Genomic DNA, 21,195 nt, shown 5'->3' with positions numbered 1-21,195 from the left:
GGACAAGTAGGAGTCAAATTTCCAGTGACTCATAACAATTTAATTTTATTTATGCCTATTTGTATATGGGCTTATGTAAGTGCACAGTAGTGTATATCACTGGTCTGTGCTCAGGTTTATTGGTATGTGTATAGTGTAGATATAGAATGCACAGTAATGTATATGATTGGTCTGTATATTTAATAAGTTTACTGGTTTGTAAACGTAGGAGGTTGCACAATAATCGCAGACAGGCGATCTTAACAATGCAGAACAAGCCACATGGGGATGGAATTTTTTAGCTCAAGATCTTTTGCACTCTACATCTAAAGGAGCTGTGCAGCATTACAAGGCTAGCAACAGATAATAGGGATTGTAACATGGCCCAATACTTTATGCTTCTGCCTTTCTTCAGAGAGAATTTTTTCCCTTATTGTCTGTTGCTAGCCAGGCAACATGGCATAGCTCCTGATGACGCAAAGAATGCGAAAGATCGTGAGCTAAAGATTTCCATCCTCATATGTCTTGTTCTACATATAGGAGGTTGTGTAGATGTTAGAGTGCATAGTAGTACATATGACTGGCCTGTATGTTTGTCACAAGGTTGAATCACTGTAGCACTTTGTGGCTTGCTACTCTCTCCATCCTTCTCTATCTTTGCTTGTTCTTCAAGCTGCTTCAACTCTGGTGAAATTCTCATCACAGGACTCAAGTAATTCCACTAAATCTTGGCTAAGTTGAAATTAAATGCTCCATTTCACCAGAAGTAGTACGAGTCAAAACTCCTCCCTTGCAATGCTTTGGGAGTTATACCTTAACATTATAACTACTTTCTGAGAATTATTCTTCTCAAAGTTGATCTCATGAGATCCAGCACATCTGTCAGGAAGCAAGGTCTTCCTGTGTATAACTAGAGGCATCTCCTGGATTACTGTTCTCTTACTGATGTTGAAGTACGGGTGCTTCTCAACTTACGATGGGGTCACGTTCCGACGAACCCATCGTAATTCAAAAATATAGTAAGTCGAATATGAATTTTTTTTATGATAAATAAGTAAATAAACAACTTCTGTCACTGAATAAGTAAATAAATAATTACTGTAACTGACGGAAAATATATGAATACAAGTTATCCTATCAGTAAATATACAGTACTGTTCAGAACCAAAAAAAAAAAAAATATTTTCCAGTTTTATCGCACCATCGTAAAGTTGAAATTCGATCGTAAAGTTGAAATTCCATCGTAAAGTTGAAATTCCATCGTAAAGTTGAAATTCGATCGTAAAGTTGAAATTCCATCGTAAAGTTGAAATTCCATCGTAAAGTTGAAATTTCATAAGTCAAACCATTGTAAAGCGAGCAGCATCTGTACTGTATCTGCTAGGTTCCTACAGCGCCTTGGGTATGGGAGAGTAATCATGTTTGATCTGAGGAATGTGAGGGGTAACTCTGATTCCTTGACATTCAAGTCCAGTACTAAGGTACCTTTCCATTTCTCCAAGTGTTTTTTCCAAATGTAACTCTAGCAACAGCAGCATCAAGATCTGAACCATCAGGATATTTTGTAGCCTTGTTATGCGACACAGTTATGTATACAGTACCGTGGGTTTGTCCAGAACATGAAGGTTTGCGATATATTTTATTCTTAGCATCAGCATGGTGTAAAATAAATAATTAAAGTGTTATGAAAACTTGTCAGTGCTCAGTAATAATCCACATGGAGAAAAACTCAAGAGATTGTTTGATCTGTGTATTCTGGCCCCCTTCTGGGATCCTCTTCATCTGCTGAAGAGGATCCCAGAAGGGGATCAAAATATACAGACCAATCAAACTCCTGAGTTTCTTTCTTCATGTGAATTATTATTAAGCATGGGATAAAACATCTACGTTGGCATCTAAAGTAATATTCTTTTTCCGTGGCTTTAAGTCATGCCTTTTTGCCACTTGATAGTGCTTTGTGGCTCATTTTGGATAAGGGGAAATTTTGAGTTTGTGCTGTGAAGCTGGAACCCACAGCACACTGTTTGGCCTTGCTTCCTTCATGCAGTTTCTCATGAATTCTTATGAGTCAGAACAACAGCAAAAATTGTGGAGTAAATCTTGCTATTTTGCAGAGTGAGTCTGTCTTGCTAAGTAAGTCTGTCTTGCCAAGATAAGTCTTGCTATCTTGCAGAGTGAGTCTGTCTTGCTAAGTGAATCTTACTATCTTGTCAAGATAGTCTTGCTATCTTGCATAGTGTCTATCTTGCTAAGTGAGTCTCTCAGTCTTGCTAAGAGAGTCTTGGTATCGTGTCAAATGAATCTATGTATCTTATTGGGCATCTCCACCACCCTGGTGAGTAAGCTCTATGCAGAGTGAGTTCATTTGCTCATCCCAGGATGGGCACATCCCCCCATCTCTCGTGATGAGTGAGGTTGTTGTATGAGGCAGTCATTCTGAGAGCACTGCTCCTGTGTTCCTAAATATTCTTCAAAATTGCATTTTGCAAAATTTTATTCTAGGATGATGGTATTGGTATGCAAAAAAAAAAAAAAAAAAGAAAGTATAAGGAAAATTAATTTCTTGAATTCAGCATAAAGATATGGATAGTAATTAGTCGCTCTTACAAATCAGATTCGTGAGTACCACTGTTCGTAACTTGGATGCTTGTTGGCAGTGTTATTTTGGTATTTGCAAATTGCTATGCCATAAGTGGAGGTGGTAGAAAGGTATTAGGCAGTCTAGATAAACCAACAATCTTGTGCAGGTGCTCCTTGACTTACGATGGTGCAGAAGCAATTACTCTGGAGGTGAAACTTGAGATAATTACCCAGCAGGAAATCTGTTGTAATTTGTATACATTTGTTTACCTTTCAATATTGGTATTTAGTTAGTTATGGTAATTATTTATTTATTCAGTGATAGTTATTTATTTAGCATACTATATTCATATTCGACTTATGATATTTTCTACTTATGATGGTACATTGGAACATTACCCCATTGTAGTCAAGGAGCACCTGCACTTCTTCCCAGCCTCATTATTAAAATAACATTGGTAGAATTACTGACAATATGATAAGTAAAACCTAGGTAGTAGGTTGGTAAACAGCAATCGCCCAGGGAGGTACTACCGTCCTGCCAAGTGAGTGTACAACGAAAACCTGTGATTGTTTTACATGATGGTAGGATTGCTGGTGTCTTTTGTGTGTCTCATAAACATGCAAGATTACAGGTACGTCTTGCTACTTCTACTTGCACTTAGGTCACACTACGCATACATGTACAAACATATATATACACACCCCTCTAGGTATTCTTCTATTTTCTTTCTAGCTCTTGTTCTTGTTTATTTCCTCTTATCTCCATGGGGAAGTGGAACAGAATTCTTCCTCCATAAGCCATGCGTGTTGTAAGAGGCGACTAAAATGCCGGGAGCAAGGGGCTAGTAACCCCTTCTCCCGTATAAATTACTAAATTTAGAAGAGAAACTTTCGTTTTTCTTTTTGGGCCACCCTGCCTTGGTGGGATACGGCCGGTGTGTTGAAAGAAAGAAAGAAATGATAAGTAAAAGGCATGTGCAGCTAATGAGATATTTTATTGTGGCAACGTTTCGCTCTCCAGGAGGTTTGTCAAGCCGTTACCTGCTTGACAAAGCTCCTGGAGAGCGGAACGTTGTCACAAAGAAGTGTCACATTAGTTGCACTTGTGTTCTTTTACCCAACACATTCTTTGAAGACTCCAAAAATTTAAGTGTATTAACTGTAAAGAAGTTAGGGTTACAGTTTCCCATAAGGACTGCAGTAGGAACCCAAACAACCTTCGATGTAAACCTGATAACAGTCCTTTAATGGTAACTAAGGATGAATACAACCCACTACCATGCACCAACTTCCCTGTAACTACCACTGCCACCACCACTGCAGCCCACTGCCAATCACTGCTACATGCCACTACTGCTGCCACTGCTCGCAAAAACTCAAATAAACATTTTAACTATTGGGACTGCATCGAAGCTCTCAGAAAGTGCTCTCTTGATTAAGAAAAGAGAGTTTTCTCATAATTTTTAAATGAAAATATTTACAGTACATGAACTAAGTCATGAGTGTCATAAGAGGCAACTAAAGTGCTGGGAACAATGGACTAGTAACGCCTCCTCCTGCAGGTGCCATTACTGAACGAATTTGTTCCCATAAGGAATATTGTGAATTAGATTAGTCCATTTCAGACCCCCAAACATACATGTACAAACGCACTTACATAAATACACTTACATAATTGGTCGCATTGGGAGCTGATCGTAAAGCGGGGGGTCCACTGTAATAAATTTAATTTTCATTTTAGGTCACCTTAACTCAGTGGGATACACCTAGTGTGTTTATAAAAAAAACATGCAATAAGCTGACACAGTAAATTTTCAACACGTTCAAATTCGAATTCTTTATTGCAGCCGTATGCAACGTTTGTACCGAGATGGGTGATATTTGGGTATACATGCAGAAAACCCATAGTATGCAGAGCATTACAGACAGACTTGAGCCTGTCTTAAGACTAAAAAGGCGGTAGTTATTTGATTCAAATGTATATTGTCTTGAGTGGTTTTGTCGTAGGCAAAATCATTACTAAAAGCTATTTTTCACTCGAGAGCTTTATGAAGTTACTGATCAAACTGCCAAGGAGCAAAAAATGTTTTTAAAACAGACTTGATTTGTTTTTCTTTGATTTAAATGTTATTTTTAAACACACCGGCCGTCTCCCACCTCGGTAAGGTGACCTGAAAAAGAAGCAGCACTTTCATCCTCACTTACTAAGGTCCTCTATATAGTGTGAATTTTTTTTATGTTAAGCCATTGAAAAAATGCTACTTTTTGGAAGCACTTACTTAGTAGGCCTTTCAATGCACTATTCGATTTTGGATTACTTTTTCAGTTGCATTTTTAAAAAATCAGAGTTTATAGATATATACTATATATATATACAGAGGAGCTTTATAAGCTTATTCAGGTCATTGACACTTAATTCTGCATTGTAAGATTTTTTTTTTTTTTTGCAAGCTGCACTGATTGCATACTGCAAGTGTATATATCACACACACAAAGTTACTTTAGAAATGGAACGTAGAATAATAGCATATTTGCATACAACAAATCCACATGAAGCAAGAGAGATATGTATTAGCCAGTACAAATTTGTATAGGTAATATTTTGTGTATCAAATTTTGGTTTGGCTTGTTAGGTTAATTTAGGTAGACCATTCATCCTAACCTATCCTATCTTACCCTAACTACTACTAACTGATAAAAAATACTTCTAACCACTACTACTAACCATTACTACTACTAACCACTACTACTAACTGCTACTAACCACTACTGCTACTAACCACTACTGCTACTAACCACTACTACTACTACTACTAAGCACTACTACTACTAACCACTACTACTGCTAAGCACTACTGCTACTAACCACTACTACTACTACTAACCAATACTACTGCTACTAACCACTACTACTACTAACCACTACTACTGCTAAGCACTACTGCTACTAACCACTACTACTACTACTAACCACTACTGCTACTAACCACCACTACTACTAACCACTACTACTACTAACCACTACTGCTACTAACCACTACTACTGCTAAGCACTACTGCTACTAACCACTACTACTACTACTAACCAATACTACTGCTACTAACCACTACTACTACTAACCACTACTACTGCTAAGCACTACTGCTACTAACCACTACTACTACTACTAACCACTACTACTAACCACTACTACTAACCACTACTGCTACTAACCACCACTACTACTAACCACTACTGCTACTAACTACTACTACTGCTAAGCACTACTGTTACTAACCACTACTGCTAACCACTACTGCTACTAACCACTACTACTGCTAAGCACTACTGCTACTAACCACTACTACTACTAACCACTACTGCTACTAACCACTACTACTGCTGAGCACTACTGTTACTAACCACTACTACTAACCACTACTACTACTACTAAGCACTACTACTACTAACCAATACTACTGCTACTAACCACTACTACTACTACTACTAACCACTACTACTACTACTAACCACTACTACTGCTAAGCACTACTATTACTAACCACTACTCCTAACCACTACTACTGCTAAGCATTACTATTACTCACCACTACTACTACTACTAACCACTACTACTACTACTCCTAACTACTACTACTACTAACCACTACTACTACTACTACTACTACTACTACTGTTCTTGCTTTTCCTCCTCCTTCATAACTACATTCGTGTCCACTTCCCTCAAGTTGTTTTTGTCAGTCATTTACCGTCTTACTACACGAAGGCATTCATTGCATCAGCCAGTTCCTCATTCACATTCGTCATGTCACCCTTAATTATATGTGAATGCTAGTTTTTCTTCATTATACATGAACGCTAGTTTTCCTTCATTGATAAGCGAGGACCCGTGTGGTAATGAATGAAGAATTCACTAGGATGCTTATTAAGTCACCCCAGATTTGCTTGGTCACCCCTCTGTTCTTGATTTTGTTAAGTCACCCTCTAATCTCCCAGATTTGGTCTCCTCCTTTATTGTTGATTTTGCTAAGTCACCCTCTGATCTCCCAGATTTGCTTGGCTACCCTTCTAGTCTTGATTTCATTAAGTCACCCTCAAGTCTCCCAGATTTGCTTGGTTACCCCTCCAGTCTTGATTTCATTAAGTCACCCTCAAGTCTCCCAGATTTGCTTGGTTACCCCTCCAGTCTTGATTTCATTAAGTCACCCTAAAGTCTCCCAGATTTGCTTGGTTACCCCTCCAGTCTTGATTTCATTAAGTCACCCTAAAGTCTCCCAGATTTGCTTGGTTACCCCTCCAGTCTTGATTTCATTAAGTCACCCTCTAGTCTCCCAGATTTTTACCTTCGCACCAGAATTTAATTTTTCTCCACCACCAACCCATCAGTGGGAGAGATGGGTGCCGTCAGTCTAAGGAATGGGAGTTGTACTCCCATTCCTTAGACAGTCTAAGGAATGGGAGTTGTACTCCCATTCCTTAGACTGACCTCATTTACCTCCCATTCCAAATGATCCCTACAGATGTAGCATTCCCAAATGAAAATTTTTAATAATAATAATAGTGATACTCTTAGGGAAGTTGCTTTTGTGTTTTAAATGCAGTAAGCTCTTATGTAGTTTCTCTGTATTGTGCAATTTTTTTAGTAAATTTACTTCATGAAATCGATTGCAAAACATTTGCAAACAAACCATGGAACGGATGGGGTTTGAACCCATAGTGAGTGAGTCATAAAACTCCATGCCAGTATGCACTGGCTGGAAGTTTTTTGACTTGCCATGAGTTCAAACCCCACCTGTTCCGTGGCTATTTTAAATTCAACTGAAAAAGAGCATCCACATCTGTATAGCATGTAAAAAGGCTTCCATGGTATGTACTTTTCAATTTTGGATGCACTTTTTTGCAGTTGCATTTGCAAAAAATTGTACTGCATGTATTTCTTTATAAGAGAGAGATCTGAATTTATACAGTAGCTCTATCTCTCCTTTATAATGGAATACTTAATAAAAGTCTTTGAAATGTGAGATATTATATTTACATGCATGTGAAGTGATAAACACGTGTGGGTCATCCAGCACAAGGAGTGTCAAAACCCGTGTGGGTCATCCAGCGCAAGGAGTGTCAGAGGCTCGATCCTCCATCTGCTAAGTATGAGAAGTGGATCTTGCTGTACTTAGACGAAGTATACATAGATCTTACTGTACCCAGATAAAGTATACATAGATCTTACTGTACCTAGCTACAGAATACATGTACATAACTGTTTGTAGCCTTTTTTGTCTCTCATTTTCTACCAGAAGAAGTGTGTCATGCAATGGAACACTAAGGAATACAAAGGAATACAAAGAACAATGGACCTTTGAGTCCAGACAAAGCTGCTTGTCTAATGGGAGTCTTGAGTCAACACGAACAATGTAAGTCGTGGATTTGTAGAAAGGTGTAGATCCCTATACCCCTGAATAACGATATCCGTGGTACTGCTTTCTGTTGAGAAGGATAATGGTTAGAGGACCATGATGGCTGGAATAGTTTGTAACTAACCCACGAATTGGAGATCAATTTTTAGATGGGTTGGTTCATCCTGGACCATAGGGTTGGGACTTCATAATGGTCCATCACTAGCCAAAATCTCATTTTTTTTTTAACATGCTGGCTGTCTGGAGATAAATGGTATAAAATACTGGCATGATAGGAAAACAGGCACAAATGTAGTATATATTGCAATCCTTTATTGACTATATTTTGCCCACACAGTGGGCAGTAAAGCCCATTGTGTGGGTGAAATAGTTAATAAAGTACTGCATTATACTACGTATGTGTCTATTTTTCTATAGTGGCCTTCTCAAAATGAGATAGTGACCCCCCCCAAAAAAGAAACACATTAACCATCAGTCATTCAGTTGCTGTCTTGCCAAAAGCATGGTGACATCACCATTCAGATGGTCATCCAAACTGCAACATTCAGCTCCATCCTTTAGAGTTCAATTATGTGCCTCTGTAATCCTTAGACTTTCTTCACAGGATGGGTATAAAGTACATAATTAAGATGCTAAATTAACCAGAGTGCAGGCACTGTACTTCCCACCTTCAGGACTCAACTCTGGCTGATTGATTTCCTTCAGGACTCAACTCTGGCTGATTGATTTCCTTCAGGACTCAACTCTGGCTGATTGATTTCCTTCAGGACTCAACTCTGTCTGATTGATTTCCTTCAGGACTCAACTCTGGCTGATTGATTTCCTTCAGGACTCAACTCTGGCTGATTGATTTCCTTCAGGACTCAACTCTGGCTGATTGATTTCCTTCAGGACTCAACTCTGGCTGATTGATTTCCTTCAGGACTCAACTCTGGCTGATTGATTTCCTTCAGGACTCAACTCTGGCTGATTGATTTCCTTCAGGACTCAACTCTGGCTGATTGATTTCCTTCAGGACTCAACTCTGGCTGATTGATTTCCCTGAATCGCTTCATAAATGTTACCTCGCTCACACTCCAACAGCGTGTGAAGCCTCACAAAACCACTCGCCTCCACTTACTCTGATCTAACACGCTCAAACAAATTGTATAAAAATTTATTTCCAATTTATGGGTTAAGTTTTTGTGAATTTCTCTCTGCTGTATTTCACGAAGCACTAAACTTGTAGGGGGTCATTCAGCCAAAGTAGCGGAGGCGGCTTGACCCTTCATCTGCTAATTGTGGTGCTGTCTATCAGGCTGAAGGTGGCACTCTACTTCTGGGGAACTTTCATCTCAGTTTACCTCTCAATTAAGTAAACTTTATTTCTTTCTTCAGTATTGTAAAATGCACTTTACATGTAGTAAAGTATTGTTAAGTATTTACATGTAGTAAAGTATTGTTAAGCACAAAAGAAAGTCAGTAGCATACGGTGCATTTCGGGCAGACTAATCCTAATGCTTATATACACAGCTTAACAACTAGACACAGTTTACTGTGTAGGAATTTTTTTTTTTTTTTTTTTGTTCAAAAGTGAGGTAAACCATCCAACAATTCTCACTTGAAAAGGTTGTCCAAGGTGTTTTCTGTACCAAGATGCCACGTGTTGCAGTGTCTGACAAGATGAACATCTGACCGCGGGTTCAGTCCCGCCCGTGGTATGGTTTGTTTGCAATCGTGTCATTACAATTTCGTGAGTCAAAAGTGAGGTAGCCAGGTGAACAATAGCACAATTTTAAGTATATTTTGCTCAATTGGACTCGCACTATTTTCCTACAATAATTTTCCCACAATAATTTTCCCACAATAATTTTCCCACATTAATTTTCCCACAACTTTCCCACAATAATTTTCCCACAACAATTTTCCCACAATAATTTTCCCACAATAATGTTCCCACAATAATGTTCCCACAATAATTTTCCCACAATTTTCCCACAATTTTCCCACATTAATTTTCCCACAATTTTCCCACAATAATTTTCCCACAACAATTTTCCCACAATAATTTTCCCACAATAATGTTCCCACAATAATGTTCCCACAATTTTCCCACAATTTTCCCACAATAATTTTCCCACAACAATTTTCCCACAACAATTTTCCCACAATAATGTTCCCACAATAATGTTCCCACAATAATTTTCCCACAATTTTCCCACAATAATTTTCCCACAATTTTCCCACAATAATTTTCCCACAATTTTCCCACAATAATTCCACTTTGGTGAGTTATATCTGATCGCTGAATCTTAAAGTAAACACAAAGCTTGTAACTCGCACGATTCTCTTTTACGTTTTTATTGAAGGGTATCGTGAATAGTCTCAGTTGTTCACAAATTTTCTTGCTTATTCTGGTTTTGTGTATGACATCTAAATTGTCCCTCTCTCCCAAATATGTCTTTCCTCTAGACATTGTTTCTTGTGAAAAATAATAATAATAATGGAATTTGGAATTTTACAAATTTTTGAGCACCTGTTCTTTCAGTAAATTCACAAGCGCTCACATGCCAATTAACCCGTAAACGGTCCAAACGTATATATACGTTTTTTCAACATTTGAAGGTATGTAAAAAAAGTAGATCTTCTTTTTGTTTTTTTGAAAATTTGTAAAAAAATCTTTGATCAACTTTTTTTTTGTTATATTTGAAAATATGTAAAAAACTTAGATCTGCTTGTGTAGCGCTACACATGTGAACGTAGATCTGCTTGTGTAGCGCTACACATGTGAACGTAGATCTGCTTGTGTAGCGCTACACATGTGAACGTAGATCTGCTTGTGTAGCGCTACACATGTGAACGTAGATCTGCTTGTGTAGCGCTACACGTGTGAACGTAGATCTGCTTGTGTAGCGCTACACGTGTGAACGTAGATCTGCTTGTGTAGCGCTACACATGTGAACGTAGATCTGCTTGTGTAGCGCTACACGTGTGAACGTAGATCTGCTTGTGTAGCGCTACACATGTGAACGTAGATCTGCTTGTGTAGCGCTACACGTGTGAACGTAGATCTGCTTGTGTAGCGCTACACATGTGAACGTAGATCTGCTTGTGTAGCGCTACACATGTGAACGTAGATCTGCTTGGACCGTTTACGGGTTAACCAGGTTAATAAAAAATAATAATAATGGAATTTGGAATTTTACAAATTTTTGAGTACCTGTTCTTTCAGTAAATTCACAAGCGCTCACATGCCATTTAAAGATATTACAATGAAAAAAATACTAAAACAAAAATTTAAAGAGAGATGGTCTCCGTAACATACCCGGAGAGGGTTTTGGAGGTCAGTGCCCCTACGACCCGGTCTGTGACCAGGCCTTGTGGTGGGTCAGGGCCTGAGCAACCAGGCTGTAGCTGCTGACCACACTTTTTGGACAAAATTTTGTATTTGCGAATTCCATGAGACTGCTGGGACTGTAACTCTCATGAATTTAGGGGGTCGCCTGTATTTTATCTAAGATCGACATATCTCTGGATAAAATGAAGTGCTTGTATAAGTAAACTTCATTATAATAAACTAATAAGGAAAGATTGTTCAAGAGTACAGTGGACCCCCGCATAACGATCACCTCCGAATGCGACCAATTATGTAAGTGTATTTATGTAAGTGCGTTTGTACGTGTATGTTTGGGGGTCTGAAATGGACTAATCTACTTCACAATATTCCTTATGGGAACAAATTCGGTCAGTACTGGCACCTGAACATACTTCTGGAGTGAAAAAATATCGTTAACCGGGGGTCCACTGTATTTACCTCTTATTTTTAAATTCATTTTTTTTTTCTAGGTTATCATTTTCATCTCTAGGCATTGTTTTTTTCTAGGTATCATTTTCATCTCTAGGCATTGTTTTTTTCTAGGTATCATTTTCATCTCTAGGCATTGTTTTTTTCTAGGTATCATTTTCATCTCTAGGCTCTAATCAAGGCATATACATTGAGAGGAGTGTAATTTATATTAGTAGTATTGGCATGCCTCTGGCAAGACAGTGATGGAGTGATTGATGGTGAAAGTGTTTCTTCTTTTTTGGGTATTTTTTGCCTTGGTGGGAAATTGCCAGTGTGTTTAGGAAAAAGTTTACATTAGTCTGTATACTAGGTATTAAAGTATTCTTGACTGGTGGTGTACAGGTGACATGTAGCCTTAATGACCCTCGTGTAGTAGATAGTCTTGAAACCCCATTAACCAACCAACCAGCCTTAATGACCCTCGTGTAGTAGATAGTCTTGAAACCCCATTAACCAACCAACCAGCCTTAATAACCCTTGTGTAGTAGATAGTCTTCAAACCCCATTAACCAACCAACCAGCCTTAATGACCCTCGTGTAGTAGATAGTCTTGAAACCCCATTAACCAACCAACCAGCCTTAATAACCCTTGTGTAGTAGATAGTCTTGAAACCCCATTAACCAACCAACCAGCCTTAATGACCCTCGTGTAGTAGATAGTCTTCAAACCCCATTAACCAACCAACCAGCCTTAATGACCCTCATGTAGTAGATAGTCTTCAAACCCCATTAACCAACCAACCAGCCTTAATGACCCTCGTGTAGTAGATAGTCTTGAAACCCCATTAACCAACCAACCAGCCTTAATGACCCTCGTGTAGTAGATAGTCTTGAAACCCCATTAACCAACCAACCAGCCTTAATGACCCTCGTGTAGTAGATAGTCTTGAAACCCCATTAACCAACCAACCAGCCTTAATGACCCTCGTGTAGTAGATAGTCTTGAAACCCCATTAACCAACCAACCAGCCTTAATGACCCTTGTGTAGTAGATAGTCTTGAAACCCCATTAACCAACCAACCAGCCTTAATAACCCTTGTGTAGTAGATAGTCTTGAAACCCCATTAACCAACCAACCAGCCTTAATGACCCTTGTGTAATAGATAAACCTTAATGACCTTGGTGTAGCTGGTAGGACAGGCTTTAAACCTAACAAAGTAACTATTTAGGCACTGCTAACTGACTAATTTATTTACATCATTTATAATGATGACTGAAACTGAATGCAGTATTGTAGAATGTATTAATGAGTTACCCAGAGTGAGGATAGTATTCTCCATCGATGACCTAAATAACCACCCTGATGAGTAAGACAAGTGTGTAACATGTAAAGTAAAAGGACACAAGTGCAACTAATGTGACATTTATTGTGGCAACGTTTCGCTCTCCAGGAGCTTTATCAAGCCATTAGCTGGTAATGGCTTGATAAAGCTCCTGGAGAGTGAAACGTTGCCATAATAAATGTCACATTAGTTGCACTTGTGTCCTTTTACTTTACATATTGTCGGTAATTCTACCAACTTTATTACAAGTGTGTAACAGTTACCTATCTTTATTCTGAAATATTTCACCTACATAGTAGGCTTTTTCCTAGGTAGTAGGTTGTTAGACAGCAACCACCCAGGGAGGTACTACCGTCCTGTGGTAGTAGGTTGTTAGACAGCAACCACCCAGGGAGGTACTACCACCCTGTGGTAGTAGGTTGGTAGACAGCAACCACCCAGGGAGGTACTACCATCCTGTGGTAGTAGGTTGTTAGACAGCAACCACTCAGGGAGGTACTACCGTCCTGTGGTAGTAGGTTGTTAGACAGCAACCACCCAGGGAGGTACTACTGTCCTGTGGTAGTAGGTTGGTAGACAACAACCACCCAGGGAGGTATTACTGTCCTGCCAAGTGAGTGTAAAACAGAAACCTGTAATTGTTTTACATGATGATAGAATTACTGGCATCTCATAAACATGCAAGATTTCAGGTACGTCTTGCTACTTCTACTTACTCTTAGGTCACACTACACATACATGTACAAGCATATATATACACACCCCTCTGGGTTTTCTTCTCTTTTCTTACTAGTTCTTGTTCTTGTTTCTTTCCTCATATCTCCATGGGGAAGTGGAACAGGATTCTTCTTCTGTAAGTCATGTGTGTCATAAGAGACTACTAAAATGCCGGGAGCAAGGGGCTAGTAACCCCTTCTTCTGTATATATTACTAAATTTATGAAGACAAACTTTTGTTTTTCTTTTTGGGCTACCCTGCCTCAGTGGGATACGGCCGGTGCAGTGAAAGAAAGGAGAAAAAGTAGGCTTCTTTAGTCGAGTGCAGAGAAAGCAACAGAAGCAGTAGATATGTATACCATTATCATATTCCAATGACCAACATATTAAGTCCTCCTGGCTTGTTTTTACTCCCAGGTTCTTTTTTTTTCCATATAGAATGCTTGTAGTTTCGAACTGTAATATCACCGCACCTCTGGCACGACAGTGATGAGGCGAGTGATGGTGAAAGTGTTTCTTATTTTTTGAATTATCCTGCCTCAAAAGGAGTTGGCTGGTGTGTTGAAAAAAAGATTTGTGAAGTGTGTACTCACCTAAGTGTTGTTGCAGGGGTCAAGTCATAGCTCCAGTGGCAAAGACAACAATAGAGTGAATGATGGTGTATGTGTTTTCTTCTCCGTGTCACCCTGCCTTAATACGAGATAACACATTTTTATTTCTTTGTGATACGAAAATGACGTAGCTTACGTGTAATATAACATAGGCACAAAACAAGGCCATTAACCCTTAAACGGTCCAAACAAATTGACGTTCAAATTCGTAGCTACAAAAGTAGATCTACTTTTTTTTACATATTTTCAAATATAACAAAAAAAAAGTAGATAATAGTTTTTTTTACACGTTTTCAAATGTAAAACAAAAAAGAAGATCTACATTTTTTTACGTACTTTCAGATGTTGAAAAAACGTATATATACGTTTGGACCGTTTAAGGGTTAATATGCAGTGCATTTTGGGCAAACTAATGTGTATAAAACATTCAAAATAGAGTGCAGGTTCTCAATAGCAGTTACAGCTACTAGTGATGTGAGCAAATTTGCCGATGACACGAAAATAAGTAGGATAACTGATTCGGAGGAAGATGTCATTGAACATCAGGAGGATTTAGACAAACTCATTACAGTGGACCCCCGGTTAACGATATTTTTTCACTCCATAAGTATGTTCAGGTGCCAGTACTGACCGAATTTATTCCCATAAGGAATATTGTGAAGTAGATTAGTCCATTTCAGACCCCCAAACATACACGTACAAACACACTTACATAAATACACTTACATAATTGGTCGCATTCGGAGGTGATCGTTATGCGGGGGTCCACTGTATATTGTGGTACACTGTATTAAGGTCCATTATATTGAAGTCCATTATATTGAGGTCCATTATATTGAGGTCAGTTATACTGATGTCTGTGTATGGAAATTTGCTATGTTGAGGTCTGTTATATTGAGGTCAATTACATTGATGTCTGTGTATTGAGGTTCACTATGTTGAGGTCCATTATATTGAGATCTGTTATACTGAGGTCCATTATATTGATGTCCATGTATTGAAGTTCGATATGTTGAGGTCTGTTATGTTGAGGTCCGTTATATTGAAGTCTGTTATGTTGAGATCCATTGTAATGAGGTCCATTATATTGAGGTCCATTATATTAATAATATACATAATGAAACTTGAAGCTCATTGGTTGACTATCCTTCCAATTACGTTGAATGTTTATTCAATGTTATTAGCCGTTTGTTGCAACTTTTGCTCTGCAGTTTTGTCCCTTGATGGGCATTGCATACATTGGTGAAGGGCTCTTGATCCAAGGAATTAAAGCTACCATCTCTTTGAATCAAATCAGATTATATACTTCCTATTCTGCAGGCGCTGTATGATCCCTACAGGTTTAGTGCTTTCCTGTAGATATATACAGTGGAACCTCAAATATTGAACTTTCTTTGGTCCAGAAGGTTGTTCGAGTGCCTTTACCGAATGAATTTATTCCCATAAGGAATAATGTAAATTAGGTTAGTCCATTTCAGACCCTCAAATATACACTTATAAAAGCACTTACAAAAATACACTTACATAATTGGTTGTGTTGGGAGCAGTTCGATTTTTGAGGTTCCACTGTACATGTACTATTTAGTGTCGTCAGTATGTTTATATGTAGTATACTATATATATATACGTGCCAGCAATTGCTAATCAGGTGTGTATCTCTGAGTATATGCATTGGGAGGTGTGCATCTGTATATATACACTGAGAGGTGTATATGTCTCGTGTATATACACAGAGTTGACTGCAATTCCTATTTTTGGGATTAATGTATCCTTGACAGGTTGTGTAATGGTAAAAGTCTGCCAAAATGACCCGTATGCACTCGATGAACCTTAAACTTAGCGAACTTAATTCTCAAACTGGTCACCAACAGGCTCTTCCATCTAGAGTGTACCTGGAGAGGGTACCAAGGGTTGATGCCCCTGCAGCCCAGTCTGTGACCAGGCCTTATTTATCCATCCAGCTTATGAAATTTAAATGACATGTTTGTATGTATATATAAGTACTATTTCATATACATACTGTATATAATGGGTAGACAGCAACCACCTCAAGGTGGTACTACCCTGTTGTTATGATAGTGTGGAATGGTAGTTGTTAAATGTTTTGCACCCTGGAAGGATTGCTGCTGTTTTTTTCGTTTCGTGAACATGTATGATGAGAAGTAAATCTTCCAATATTGTGTGTACTTGCATTTAATATTGCCTGTGTGTGTTCGTCTGTGTGTATTTAAGAGACAGATGCAGTGCTGGGACTGTTATTGACGAGATGTTTTCCTGTGGTGAATAGGGTGTTGATGCAGTATACATAGGATTGATTTCTTATGTATTGATGAGTTATTATCAGAATGAGAAGTCTGGGTCTTCTTCGGTGGAAATGTCTCCCTAATAAATGTCCTAACAATATTTTGGTGTTGTAATCGTACACACGTGTCAGTTTTTGGTGTTGCACACACACGTCAGTTTTTGGTGTCTTGCAAGCACGCCCATGGCAGTTTTTAAATACTATTATGCCCTGTGGGTATCTAAGCAAAAAATAGTGTGTGTGTGTATGTGTATATTTATTTATTTATCCCTGTAGTGTTTCATTTTTTATTCCATAATGAAGTGGGTTAGAATTCTTCTCTTAAAAGCAGTGCATGTTATAGAAGGCAATTAATGTGCATGGAAGAAAGAACTAATAATCCCCTTTTTTGTACTTTATATAATTACAGTAAAAATGAAAGTTGTTTAAAATGGGATTGTTTGAATGTGTGTGTAATACATATTTTCAGAAAAAAATATTTTAATATTACAAATGAAAGGGAGCTAGATGGCCTAGCACTGAGTGAATGCAATTGTAAATAGATGGGAGAGCTCGAGTGGGGAGGAGCAATAAAATGATCAGGTGTATTCAAGCCTGGCCCATGGATAGGCTCTGAAAGTAGTAAGACTCTTGAAACTCATGAAATGTAAGGTATATCTGGGAGACAACAACATCCCTATCCACACTATCATGCGCCTTTTTCCAGCAGGCTTATGTGATTGTGTTAAATATGAGTAAGTGGACACAAGTAGTTTTTGGGATTTGACATGGCATTGGAGTACAGGCAAGTTAATAAGTATGAAGGGATTCAGGGAAACCAGTTAACTGAACTTGAGTCCTGGAGGTGGGTAGTACAGCTCCTTCACTCTTAAGGATGGCTGGAGTTGTTGCAGTTGCATGGATTTTTTAGTTGTTGTTGTCTCTGCACCTCTGCAGAGGCAGCTAAGGAATAATTAATGGTGAATGAGTTATCTTTGGGTCACCCTCTGTTGGTGGACACTGCCAAGGTTTTCAAAAAAAAAAAAAAAAGAAAGACTGAAAGCTTTTCGTAAATGTTTAGTGGTGCCCGTAGTGATGTACTGTAATGAAGAAGAAGGCTCCCTCATCTTCATGTGTTAGTGTCACTAGTCAATGGTCCAAATCAGACCGAAATATTGTCATAAGTTTTCCTCTATGTGTGGGTTTCTTCCATACTGTAATGATTAAAATGTAACTTAAAACTCACATTGTGATAACAAACAAGAAATAAAATTGAATATTTTGATCTTCACACTGGGATCCTTCTCCACACAGTGTCTATGTGGACACTGTGTGGACACTGTGTGGAGTAGGGATTGAAATATTCTGCCTTTTTTCTTGTCTACTGCACACCTCTGGCAAGACAGTGATGGTGTGAATGATGGTGAGAACAATTCTTTTTTGGGCCATCCTACTTTTGTGGGATATGGCCGGTTTGTTGAAAGAAAGAAAGATCTTTGTAATTGCTTAGTGATTTAACTGTTATTATATTTGACAGTAACTCCAATGTTGATGGACAAGAATCTGACGAGGAGAGTGTCGTGGATGTCAACATCAAGAAGTTACCGGAAATAGACAGTTCAGCCGTTAAGAAGAAAACGTATGTATATATTACACCGTGTTGAATTACTTTTTTTTTTTTTGCACAAATCACAGTGCTGTATGACCCTAGTAGGTTTAGTGCTTTGTTTTACAGACTAGGAACTGTTATCCTGCCTCATCCAATTTCAAAGCTGAGCACTCTCTGAGGTATACTACCACTCCCCAGGATGCCACACACACCAGTCTGCTAACACCCAAGTATCTAGGTGAACAGGGACAGCAGGTGTAAGGAAACATGCCTAACGTTTCCACATGTACCAGGGATCAAACCCCAGACACTCAGTGTGTGAGCTGAGTGCGCTGCCAACTGAGCCACGGGATTTAAAGGAGGAGTAGGAGTAGGAAGAAGAGGAGGAGGCTTAGGAGTAGGAGGAGTTGAGAATGTTGCTGTTTGGAAGGTTGTTTGAACTGTGATGTCAACATACTCGTGGCAAGACAACCATTGAATGAATGATAGTGAATGCGTTTCTTCTTTTTTTTGGGTCAACATCCTGGTCAGTTAGTGTGATAAAGAAAATGTGAAAAAGTATCTCGATATTTCTATTTTGAATTGAAGAAATGATAGACAAGAACAGTGAGCTAGGTCCATGACTTGATGCAGTGATAGACAAGAACAGTGAGCTAGGTCCATGACTTGATGCAGTGATAGACAAGAACAGTGAGCTAGGTCCATGACTTGATGCAATGATAGACAAAAACAGTGAGCTAGTTACATGACTTGATGCAATGATAGACAAGAACAGTGAGCTAGGTACATGACTTGATGCAGTGATAGACAAGAACAGTGAGCTAGGTACATGACTTGATGCAGTGATAGACAAGAACAGTGAGCTAGTTACATGACTTGATGCAATAATAAACAAGAACAGTGAACAATACAAGTTGAAAGAATATGCCTTTCTTTACCGATCTCTGACAAATAAATCTGAGTTCTCTTCACATACATAAAATAAACACACACAGTGTATGAATGCATTTGGTAAAAGAATGAGAAAATGACTTAAAAGGAATTTTCGTTTGAAAATTTTCAGAAATTGTAACTTTGGATCATCGTTTATAGGTAATTGATTAGTTCCAAAGTGCCAGTATCATATGTGCATGAAGTCAGGAGCCTGTGGAAATTAACAACAGGTAGACAACAGGTTTGTTAAAAAATATATGTACAACCTCTCACTTAACGACGGAGTGCCGTTCCTAAGACCATGTCAGTAAATGAATTCATCGATAAGTGAGGAGCATACAGTGGACCCCCGGTTAACGAACTTTTTTCATTCCAGTAGTATGTTCAGGTGCCAGTACTGACCGAATTTTTTCCCATAAGGAATATTGTGAAGTAGATTAGTCCATTTCAGACCCCCAAACATACACGTACAAACGCACTTACATAAATACACTTACATAATTGGTCGCATTTGGAGGTGATCGTTAAGCGGGGGTCCACTGTATTGTAATGGTAGTGGGTTTGTGTCAACCATCTTCGATATCGCTTTACTGTCACCTTTGCATCATTTATAACATTTCTGGTATATTTTTAAATGTTTATACAGTAGTGTACTGTATATTGTAATAAAAAGAGTAGAGGACATCAGCTCTAATATACATTATTTAGATATGCATACTGATCAGAGAGACCGTCGTAAGTCCGAGTCATTGGTAAACGAGTACATCGCTAAGTGAGAAGCTGTATATACATTTTTTTCTTTTCAATGAATCAGCCATATCCCACCAAGGCAAGATGACCCAGAAAAGAAACACTTTCACCATCATTCACACTATCACTGTCTTGCCAAAGGTGTTCGGCTATGACAGTTTAAGATATCACTCTAAACAGCAAATATCCCAGACCCCTCCTTCAGAGTGCAGGCACTGTACCTCCTTCCTCCAGGACTCAAGTCTTGGGTACTTCTTACATATTTCTTGTTGACTGGGCAATTGATTTATTTGTGTATGCCTTTGAATATATAAATTAAAATTCACTACTTACGTTTACCTTCAGATCCTGAATGGAATGTTTAATGTATTATGAGCTTCATAAAGAAATATTCTCATTTTGTAAACTTAATATATTATACTCATCTCCATATGGAAATGGATGAGAACCCTTCCTCTGTAAGCCCTACTAAAGTGCCGGGAACAAGGTGCTAGTAACCCCGTCTCCTGTATAAATTACTAAATCTAAAATGAAGAATTGCTTTATGAAAACATTTCTTCTTGTTTGGGTCACCCTGCTGGGAGACAGTCAGCGTGTTAAAAAAACTACTCATGTTATTGTTTTTGCAGTTCACAGCTGAAGAAATTCTTAGGAAGAAAAATGGAATCTGCTGTGAACAAAGCACGTTCACTAGCCCATGAAGTCTCTCACAGACATCGAGAAGAGAAAGACGTTTTTGAAGATGATGCGCCGGCCCATGACACAATGCACTATGTCAAGGTAAAGCTCGTTATGTACAGACACAGAAATGACCCACAGAGAGGAAGGTTATGAAAGTGCTTCAGTCTGTCCTGGCTTATTCTCAGGTCACGACTATGACTTAACCTGACGATGGTTCAGGATGGACTGAAACCATGTCATAAGCTTCCTCTTGTAAATACAAGTTAATTGTTAATTGTTACAAAGACTGTATTATGACTCTTAAGTCTTCTGTACAGTTAAATGTTGCTGTTAATATCAGTGGTTGAATTTGAATCATTTGGTTTAAATTTTGAATTCAAAAAAAAAAAAAACACTGAGTTTTTGTTAGATTATCACATATATTATTTTTAATAATTTTCAGTTTGTTTAAATTTGTAGGGACAGCTGTAAATGTAACTTCCTTTACTTGTACAGTTTAAAGTGAAGATTCTATATTTGAATTCACA

The 21,195-nt window shown here is 38.4% G+C and overlaps 1 protein-coding gene across 5 annotated transcripts in view; it reads left to right on the top strand.

Moving 5' to 3' along the window:
* Positions 1-21,195, top strand: part of LOC128703437 (WD repeat-containing protein 44) — a 68,940-nt gene that overhangs the window by 28,540 nt on the left and 19,205 nt on the right. For 2 of the 5 annotated variants that reach the window (XM_070104620.1, XM_070104618.1), the window contains 3 exons: positions 7,858-7,974; positions 18,233-18,334; positions 20,617-20,767. In XM_070104620.1, coding sequence (XP_069960721.1) covers positions 7,858-7,974; positions 18,233-18,334; positions 20,617-20,767 — 370 coding nt within the window. The remainder of the gene's footprint in view (positions 1-7,857; positions 7,975-18,232; positions 18,335-20,616; positions 20,768-21,195) is intronic. The other 3 variants (XM_070104622.1, XM_070104621.1, XM_070104619.1) reach the window with 2 other exon arrangements.

The sequence above is a fragment of the Cherax quadricarinatus genome, chromosome 93 (assembly GCF_038502225.1).
Source record: "Cherax quadricarinatus isolate ZL_2023a chromosome 93, ASM3850222v1, whole genome shotgun sequence".
NCBI classification, from domain to species: Eukaryota; Metazoa; Arthropoda; class Malacostraca; order Decapoda; family Parastacidae; genus Cherax; species Cherax quadricarinatus.
Note: the sequence above shows the minus strand (reverse complement) of the source record. Positions and strands in the feature narration are given on the sequence as shown.